Below are 9,816 nucleotides of genomic sequence, written 5' to 3'. Positions count from 1 at the left end.
CCTTTTCAAAAAGAGGGATGTGGTGGCTGGCTGTTTGACAGTTGGGATGTAAGATCATACATACTATTCTCTCTGGTGGTTGAGTTTATCTTTTTACTAAATTTACTAAGGAGATTATGTTACACTCCTCAGAGGAAAACTTGGAAAGATTAGAAGAGGATGCGACCACATCACCTCTCCTCCCCTCCCCTCCAGTTTCTTGGTACCAGGCAAAACCCAAACCCATGAATGTGGGATTTAGGGCTGGGATTGATTTAAGATGAATATTCTGCTCTCCTCCTAGCATGGGGGACTTGATATAGAAATCAGGTTGACTTTTGGAAAATAAGTTATATTTCTTACACACCTGAGCTTGTAAAGAGACCTATTTTAAGCTTGGGAGATGCAGGGTGTGCGCTGAGTCCTAACACAGTTTGCAAATCTGAATTTTTTGGTCCTCTGCTTCCCCCGTGTGGACATAAATGGAAATAAATTCAAGATATCCATTGCCCCAGGAGTGTGAAATTGGACTGGGGAGAAACCTCCCTTAGGAACTGGTGGAGATGTGAAGACCAGTGAGGGCTTATGACCGACCCTAGGAGGGAGTCAGGAACTGTTCTCAGGGGACAGGTTCCGACCTCGTACAAGCTGTCAGTAATTCAAGAGGCTTGCTTCGTATTCACCATTTTTATTTTTCCTGGAGACACTTGGATCCAGTAAGCGAGGGATTATCTGTAGGCTCCCAGTCATGCACCTCTGCAGTTCTGGGCCACGACCAGCACCCGTGGGTGCCGTGCCAAGCCTCCCACGCCTCTTCTTCCCGGGTTTGGAGTAACAAGTCTGTGGGTTTCTCCCTTAGCTTTTCACACCCTCTCTTCACCGTCTGTCCCTGAGCTACCACCTCCACACAACTCGACACCATCACGTTTGTGTTCGCCGCATCCCTGATTCCTGGCAGAGGTACAGGGCAGAGCTGGTCCTTTTGTTCTGATACGCGGACAAGGGGAGCACTTGAGCACAAAGAGGGGCTGTGAATCGCCGGGACACCCCTGGCTGGGATCCAGGACTGTCTTCTACCTGCAGCCTACCTGCCTCCTTCCCTGGCCAGCTCCCTCCTGGGTGACTGTCACACTGCCCAGCCTCACCCCATCCCCCCTCCATAGACAGCAGCTGTGGCCTGGGGCCACGTCCCAGCCCTCTCAGGAGAGAATGGGTTCGCTGGGCCGCCTCCAACCTGCCCCCTGGGCCTCCACTCTCCAGCTGGGATCCAGGGACCCACAGGCCTGGCCTGACCTCCCTCCCTCCCTCTGCCCCCTCACGCCTCCAGTCGCTTCCGCAGCCTGCGGTCCAGGGCCAGGAGCTGCCTCAAGAAGCCCCTGTTGGGGATGATGCCTCGGTGGTCCTTGACTTTTTTGATGGCCTCCACAAGGGTGAGGCTGTGGTACAGCATGAGGTAGGCCAGCACCAGGGTGGCCGAGCGGCTCACGCCCACGGCACAGTGCACCAGGATCCTCCCTGTGAACACAGACACGAGACATGGCTGGGGACCTCGCTGCGGGCTGGAGGAGGCCGGGGAGAGGGCCCCGCGGACAGGTGGGGAGGTAGACAGGTAAGCAGAGGTGCATGGACGCACAGACTGCTGACGGTAAGAGCCCAGGTCCTGGCCAAGGGGGGAGCCTGGACGGGGTGAGGTGGAGAGCCTGCAGCAGCGCAGCGTCCATAAGCCCAAAAGGGGCTCCGAGGGAGAGGCTCATCGCTAACGCAGCACTGAGCTTTGCACTGAGCTGGGCTTCCTCCTGTGTGCTGAGTGCCTCCATGGAAAACCCTCCTCAATCTCCCAGTCACTTTGGGGTGGATGATTAATACAGTTTTTTCCTATTAAAAATTAAAAAAAATTTTTTTTTGGCCACGTTCTTTGGCATGTGGGATCTTAGTTCCCTGACGAGGGATCAAACCCACACCCCCTGCATTGGAAGTGTGGAGTCTTAACAACTGGACTGCCAGGGAAGTCCCAATATATTTTATATATATATATATATATATATATATATATATATATATATATATTTTTTTTTTTTTTCCCTGATCACTAAAGCAAGACAGGTTCAAGGTAGAAATCATTAGAAAGTATAGAAACATATAAAGAAGCCAACAGGGCTTCCCTGGTGGCGCAGTGGTTGAGAGTCCGCCTGCCGATGCAGGGGACACGGGTTTGTGCCCCGGTCTGGGAAGATCCCACATGCCGCGGAGCGGCTGGGCCCGTGAGCCATGGCCACTGAGGCTGCGCATCCAGAGCCTGTGCTCTGCAACGGGAGAGTCCACAACAGTGAGAGGCCCGCGTACCGCCAAAAAAAAAAAGAAGCCAACAATTGAAAAATATATCGCCCATAATCTCACCACCCAGGTGCAACTCTCCACTCTCTCAACATTTGGGATTATTTCCTTCTTTTTATGGACTGCTTTGAAAAGATGGTTGAGGAATAGTTTCCTTTCCTGAGCATTTTATCACATCATTCAAGTCTCTCTCTCTCTCCACACCCAGACCCCTGGGCTGTTCTCTAACCCATTGTCTGTTGGTCCTTCCCTCCTCCTTGCTCCCCTCCTACCTCCCGGCTGGCTCAGTGCCCGGTGGATGAAGTCGGCGGCCGCCTGGAAGTGGACGCTCATATCGAAGGCTGGCGAGTCGTGGGCCTCAACACCCAGGTAGCGGATGCCCAGCCCCACGTAGGCCTCGGGTGTCCCTCGCCACCTGCTGTGAGAGGCGTTGAGGACGTGGCTGATGCCCAGGCGACGGAGCTCCCGGTGGTTGTTGGCTATTTCCCTGCATTGAGGAGTGGAGGTTAGGGGGGCGCGGAGCTGGGCGGTGGGGCCCCGACCTCTGCCCGGCCAACGTCGTTGTCTCCAGGACTCCACCTCACTTCCTGAGGACCCGAGATAGGCAATGAGCCACTGTCTCAACCTGGAGCAAAGGTGGGGAGTCCTGGGGAGATTTCGCCTTGAGGAGAGGAGACTGAGAGATGGGCAAACAACAGCCGTGATAACATATTGAAAGAATGCTCTGAGACAGAAGGACTTTACTTGATCCGAGAAAAGGACTGACAGGGTTTGTGCTTCATATAAGGAAGTACCTACCAACGGTGGAATCTAGCCGGAGAAAGATTGGGGCGCCTTGGGAGAGAGGAACTTTCTTCACACCAGGGTATTCAAGTAGAGAGAGGAAGCCAATGGATAGGGGCTGGAAGTGGCAGAGCGAATCTGAACATTGGATGGGTTGTTGGACCAGCTCACATTTAATGTCCTGCTAACCATTTTTTTAAATTTAATTTTAATCTTAATTTTTTGGCCACGCTGGGCTGCCTATGGGATCTTAGCTCCCTCACCAGGGGTTGAACACGAGCCCCTTGCAGTGGAAGCGCAGAGTCTTAACTACTGGACCCCCAGGGAAGTCCCGCCCCCCCATTACTTTAGACTCTCTCTGATGACCAGAATCTTCTTGTGTTTTGCCAGTTAGTCCACGCTCATGGTTACCCTGTGGTGGAGGTCACCTTCAGATGTTCCTGTGGCCCGTACCCCTCAGCTCAGCCAACATGATCATATCAAACGTCCTGTCCAGCGCCAACTCCTCAAGCAGAAAGAGCCCTGAACTTGAACCTCCAAGTCCTGGCTCTGCTACTTACGACCCGTGTGACCTTGGGCCAGTCCCAACTTCTCTGAGCTTCCGATGCCTCCTCTGTAACCTGGGGATAGTGGTACCTACCTCACAAGGCTGTCGTGAAGATTAAGAGAGAAAAGGCATGTGAAAAACTCCTCGTAGTCTCTAAAGCCCTTGGGAGAGACAAGTGGGGCCTCCTCTTCCTTTGACGCCCTTCTCTCCATCGACCCCACGCGCCTGAGTGAGCCTCTGCACACGCTGCGGCTTGGCTTGGTCAACCTTTCACCTCACTAACCACTGTTCCCGGCCCCAGTGATGGCCTTGTCTCAGGGCACAATAGGTGGAAGGTCAGAGGAGTCATCTACATGTCCAGCCCTTAGCACTGACGCAATCATACATTTTACTAAATGAACGATATGATTCCTTGAACAGAGTCTGTCTGTCCAGAGTTGAGTCTATCAATAATCCTGTCCAAACTTCCCCAAACCCTCCTCCACTCTGCCCATGCACCCCGTCCCCTCCATCCTCCACGTGGAACCAACAGCACAACTCAGCGCCTCTCTGCCACTCTTCTGCTTTCTTTTTGCACACACACACACACACACACACACACACACTCAGCTGTGGTCCCAGTCTGCTGGGTACATACTGGTCTCCGAGGTAGAGGCCCGGCCAGACCTCGTCGGCGTGGTTACAGGCCGTCTTGCCCGTGTACAGAAGCCTCTCCAGCTCAAAGACGTTGAGGAAGGGATGCTGGACAGCTGGTATCTCTTCCAGGGCCCCTCTCGTGCGAACAGGAGACCTCGAGCCACTCCGGGAGAAGCGGGCCATAAATGTCACCGAGGCCCAGAGCCAGTTGCCGGGGCACATCTTAGAGGCAGCAGGAACCGTGGCAGCCACGGGGGTGGCTGATGAGGGGTCAGTCTCCAGGTAGCTGCTGCTGGGAGAGGCAGGGATGTGAGACACACCGAGTGAGTCTGGAGCAGCTGCTTCCCTTCCTGCCAGCTGGGCTGGCCCCTGGGGAGAAGATTCTCCAGGGACGAAGGTGAAGCCTGGCCCCCTGGTGCGGGAAGTGCTCCGGATGGTCTTCTTGGAGCTGCGGCAGCGCCTTTTCCCTGCTCTTTGGCTCTGCCGGGCAAGGAGGTGGGAGAGTCACATGTTCCTGTTTACGGGAGAGGGAGCTGCCGGCTGCTGGGTGTCTGCCCCGCCACTCCACCCCAGCTGCCAGCGCAGACGTAAACACGCACGCAAACATTTGGTATTTGGGTGGCAGGGCCCGCTGCCGGAGCCCTTGCCAGCCGGGATCTGGGTCTCGTCTGCCTGAGGCTGCAGGCGGAGAGGCTGGGGGGCTGGCAGGGGGCTTGGGAGTGGCTTTGGACCCATTCAGAGGGAATTAGCATGAAGACAGTGCAGCAGGGGCTGTGACACAGCACGCCTGCCTCCTCAGTGCCAGAGGGATGGGCTGCTGTAACCCGTTCCTGCCGTCCCTCTGCCTCAGCGATGAGCCTGCTCTGGGAAGTCTATGGTGGGGACGGGAGGAGTAGGGAATAGTGATAAAGGCGAAGTGTCGGTGTTTGAAAACTACTTGCTGATGGAGGGAAGCGCCAACCTATGTGCGCAACAGGCAAAGCATCCTCCTTTGATCAGCAGACAGATATCATTGATTAAACGTCATCTCTCTGGGTCCAGGCAGGGCTGGAGCATCGTGTGTGTGTGTGTGTGTGTGTGTGTGTGTGTGTGTCTGTGTGTGTGTGTGTGTGTGTGTGTGTCTGTGTCTGTGTGTATGAGTGGGTGGGGAGAGGAGGAGGGAGGAAAGGGAAGAAATTAGGGATCCTTCCAGGCCCAGGGGCTCAGAGTCTGGAATTAGCATCTGTGTTGCTGGTGGAGTTCAAGTGGCCCTACTTAGCACATGGGGTCCTTAATGAGGAGCCTTAGCGGAGGTGCCTCTGACTCTCTGTGGACAGCTGGGCCTCCTGAAAGTGGGACCATGTGTTGAGCTGCAGAGCTGGGAAGGGCCAGCCTTTGAGACTTGCCCCGGGAACTTCAGGGCAAGAGCCACGCCCACTCCCCCCTTCTTCCCCCTCCTTCTCCTCCCCTTCTTCCTCCTCCTCCTCCACTTCCTCCTCCTCTTCCACTTCCCCCCTCCTCCTCCCCTTCCTCCTTCTCCTCTTCCTCCTCCTCCCCTTCCTCCTTCTCCTCCTCTTCCTCCTCCTCCCCTTCCTCCTTCTCCTCCTCTTCCTCCTCCTCCCCTTCCTCCTTCTCCTCCTCTTCGTCCTCCTCCTCCTCCTCTTCCTCCTCCTCCTCTTCCATTTCCTCCTCCCCTTCCTCCTTCTCCTCCTCTTCCTCCTCCTCCTCTTCCACTTCCTCCTTCTCTTCCACTTCCTCCTCCTCTTCCTCCTCCTCCTATCCCTCTTCCTCCTCCTCTTCCTACCCCTCCTCCTCCTCCTCCTTTCCCCCTCCCCCTCCACCCTTCTCCTCTCACACTGTGATCCTGACCCTCTGAAAAGGTGGGCTGGTCTGAAGGATCCCCCTCCCACTCCCTGTCCTCTTCTGCCCCAGGGACTCAAGGGAAAGTCCACAGTGAGAAGCCATCTTTGTCCTGCCCCCAGCCCGCTTCCCCACCCGCGCTCTCAGCAAGGGCCCAGCTCTCCCCATCCCCCCATCCCCCAGGGCCAGAAGAGATCTAGCGCTCACAGGGCAAAAGGAGCAGAGGTCTTAGGATCAGGACTGGTGAGGGGAGATGGGATCTTGGGGTGTTTAGGGAGAGAGGTGGTTTTCCCTGGCGGGTCAGAAGGAGCACAGAAACAGAGCACGAGAGCCGTCACCACCACCACAGCTATCAGCTTCAACATCATCACCACCGTCATCTACTTTTCCTCCGCAGGCCTGAAGACCCCACCATCTGGTTCCCAAACCACCTTTCCTGGAAACAGATTCTGCCGCCTGTGGGAAGCTGAACGGTGCAAAGAGAGCGGGAAGCAGACCAGGTGTAGCAGGAGCTCCGTGTGACTCTATTTCTCCCCATTCCGTCACGGGGTGCCCCCCTGGGCACCCTCCAACCCCATCCGCAGGCTTCTGGGGGCCCTGGTCCGCCTCCCCCCTCCCTCCCTCTGCTGTCGCGGTTGTAACAGGTTCATGGCTGTCGCCCAGCCCTCGCCAGCCCAGACAGCCTGGCGCGGAGGGCGGAGGGAGGGAGCCCAGGCGGGCCCCGCAGGTTCGCTCCCAGGCCCCTTCCCCCCGCCTCGGCCCCCAGCCCCGGTCCCCGCGCCTCGCCCACCCGCCCCGGCCCCGCTACCTCGGGAGGCGGCGCGGGTCTCAGTCCCGGAGGCAGATCGCCGGCTCAGACAGCCCCACGGCCATGACTCTGCCGCCACCGCCGCCTCGGCTGCCAGCGCCAGACCGGTTGATGAATTAGCATCTATTTTTAAGCCATGACACGCACGTCGAAGCAGGGCTGGTATCAGTGTGCGTGTGTGTCAGCGACACGCAGGGACACAGCCTCACACCCGGTGGCCCGAGTGGACACGCGGCGTGGGCCACGCAGCCCGCACCCCCTGCGGCCCCGCCTCGCAGGCATGCTAGTGTGTATGTGTATTTTCGGAGCTGCGCCAATGACAGGCACTTTGCCTAAAGCTGACATTATGTAAGTCGTCCCAGACTGTGTCTTGAGCACACACGCTCCTCCCCAGGCAGCGTTAATTAATTACACAGACACGAGGATGATTCCCACTTACTTGTACATTTCTCCTTCTCCGAGAACACCGTGGTACAGAGAACTATTGTTCGTAACCCTGATCAGTATTTACTATATACCACGTGCTTCACATATCTTAGCTCATCTTATCCTCACCACAAGTCTGTGACGGAGGTGATATTGTTATTGTACCCATTTTAGGGAGGAGGAGACGACGAGGCACAGAGAGGCTAAGTGATCTGCCCAGGGCACGCTAGGCATCGCCAGAGCTGAGCTTCACACCCTGGCTGCCTGGCTGGGAAGTTCAAGTCCTTAAGGGCTTTCTGAACAAGTGTCCCCCGCTCAATGGAGAAGGCACAGTGGATTTCTATCCGGAAAGCCATTTCGGGCAGCTCAGCTCCTAGTGAATTTCCCTTTCCTCCACTCCTGAAGAAATTCATGGGCTGATTTTGGGGGATATATAGCCTCACTTGCCTTTCTACCGTAAGCACCTTGTAGGCTCCAGTATTGTAAACACTTGGAAGGCAAGGACAGTGTTGTGGTTCCCGGTGCCCAGCTCACTGTGTGATGGGGAGGTGGGGGCAGTAATGAATGTTATCAGGTGACGCTTTGAGAACCAAGAAGACTCGGACTCCAGGAGAGCTGCCTGACAGGAGGAAGCCAGGAAGAAGATGAGGTCATGCTGGACCTGGCTTAGGATGGGTAGGCTGTATCTACTGTAGCTGAAATCAGGATGGACTACATTCCCAGAGGGATGGTAGATCAGGCTTTGAAATCTGAGTCAGAGAAAGTGACATAATCCCCAGTTCAGTTCCATCACAGGGTGTCGTCGAAGAGTAATTCCCCCCTCCACCCAACCTTTTCCTCCTTAGAGAAGCAAACACAATTCCTCTCTATTTTCCCTGTGCCTTCTTGGTATGGCAATTTACCTGAAGACATGAAATCCTCATCATTTAAAACAAAAAACCCTTCAGGGTTTCCCTGGTGGCGCAGTGGCTAAGAATCCGCCTGCCAAGGCAGGGGACATGGGTTCGAGCCCTGGTCCAGGAAGATCCCACATGCCGCTGAGCAGCTAAGCCTGTGCGCCGCAACTACTGAGCCTGTGCCCTAGAGCCCGCGAGCCACAACTACTGAGCCCGTGTGCCGCAACAAGAGAAGCCTCTGTGATGAGAAGCCTGCACACCGCAACGAAGAGTAGCCCCTGCTCGCCACAACTAGAGAAAGCCCACGCACAGTACCAAAGACCCAATGCAGCCAAAAATAAATAAATAAAATAAAATAAATTAATAAACAAACAAAAACCGTTCTGGGAAATTTGAAATGTAACCACGGAAGCCCCAGTTCATAGGGTTTTAAAAAATGTATTCTTGTCATTAAAAAAAATTTTTTTTAGTCAATAGGCAGTTTCTCTAAGACTTAAAAAAATCTATCTTTGTTGGAATAATATATCTTTACATATAATCCTATTTTAAGTGTAACTCATAAACTGTTTATAGCCAGATTAAAAATTAATCTATATTTTAATCAGTGACTCTCTTTTTATATTTATTGTGTTTACTAGTATTTAAAAAAATGATTTCCACATCTTCTTTTGTGTTTTCTATCTGTTGTGCTTTCTCTTTCTTCTTTTGTCCTTTTCTTTCTTTGGGTGAATTTATCTAGTGTTCTTTATCCATGTTACTGAGCTCTGTTGATTTGAAAGTTAACGTCTACATTTAATTGGTACTTTTATGCTCTCCCTGAATAAGATGAGGATTTTTATTTTAATTTCCCTCAGAAACACTTTCTTTCCCATTTTCTGTATTATTATTATCCACTACTTTGAAACCAGCTTTAAAAAAGTTTCTTTGTTTTAGTCATCTATCACATAAGGCACGTAAGTTAAAGAAACAACGCATTCTGCAATACTTATACAAAAATAGCGACCTTCTACTTATTGTCTTCCATCCATATCCCAAGGAAACGTATTGAACAATTTCAGGTATTAAAATTTTTGTACCTCTCAATATGTTTATGTTGCTATTTCTTAATTTTTCAGTTTTAGGAATTATCTGTTAATTTCTCACTATGAATGCTGAGGGTTTACTTCTCTTCTATTTCATACCTCCAAGATATATATAAACATTCCCTCTATGCATTTTTTATATGTACAGCTATATCATAATTTTGTTATGTAAGTATTCAGTATTTAAGATATTACAACTATATAATCCTTATTCACACGTTGAATCGTGTTTGTTATGATTACTTTTTTTTCTTACATGACTTTGTTTTCCCTTCAGTTAATAATTATTTTTTTGTGTTTCATTGCTTAATTTTCAATGGATGTCTCACTAATTCAGCCCCACACTTTTCCCCAATTGCCTAAATTTCCTGTCAGTAAACATATCAGTTATTTTCTCAGTATCGTTTGTTTCCATAAGTCTTTTCTGGAGCCTTCTGACTTATCCCCATCTGGATAGGTTGCTCTCAACACTAGTGAAGAGCTGTT

General features: G+C 52.5%; 1 protein-coding gene and 1 long non-coding RNA gene across 3 annotated transcripts; one reads left to right on the top strand and one right to left on the bottom strand.

The window, feature by feature from the left end:
* Positions 1-651: 651 nt before the first annotated feature.
* Positions 652-7,230, bottom strand: DUSP26 (dual specificity phosphatase 26). Of its 2 annotated transcripts, none has more exons than XM_067722124.1 (4): positions 6,927-7,230; positions 4,281-4,571; positions 2,586-2,800; positions 652-1,494 (listed from the first exon to the last, which is right to left on the bottom strand). In XM_067722124.1, the coding sequence occupies exons 2-4, from the start codon at positions 4,499-4,501 to the stop codon at positions 1,295-1,297; spliced, it is 636 nt and encodes a 211-aa protein (XP_067578225.1). In that variant the 5' UTR covers positions 4,502-4,571; positions 6,927-7,230; the 3' UTR covers positions 652-1,294. The 2 variants fall into 2 exon arrangements, with proteins under 2 accessions (XP_067578225.1, XP_067578224.1); XM_067722123.1 differs by having other exon boundaries at positions 4,281-4,568; positions 6,927-7,229.
* Positions 5,890-6,561, top strand: LOC137216211 (uncharacterized). Its single transcript, XR_010939634.1, has 2 exons — positions 5,890-6,138; positions 6,516-6,561. It is a non-coding gene; the product is annotated as an uncharacterized lncRNA (long non-coding RNA).
* Positions 7,231-9,816: the final 2,586 nt, after the last annotated feature.

This window comes from Pseudorca crassidens, chromosome 21 (genome assembly GCF_039906515.1).
Source record: "Pseudorca crassidens isolate mPseCra1 chromosome 21, mPseCra1.hap1, whole genome shotgun sequence".
Classification (NCBI taxonomy): Eukaryota; Metazoa; Chordata; class Mammalia; order Artiodactyla; family Delphinidae; genus Pseudorca; species Pseudorca crassidens.
The sequence above is the reverse complement of the archived record's forward strand: the minus strand, read 5'-3'. Positions and strand labels throughout refer to the sequence as shown.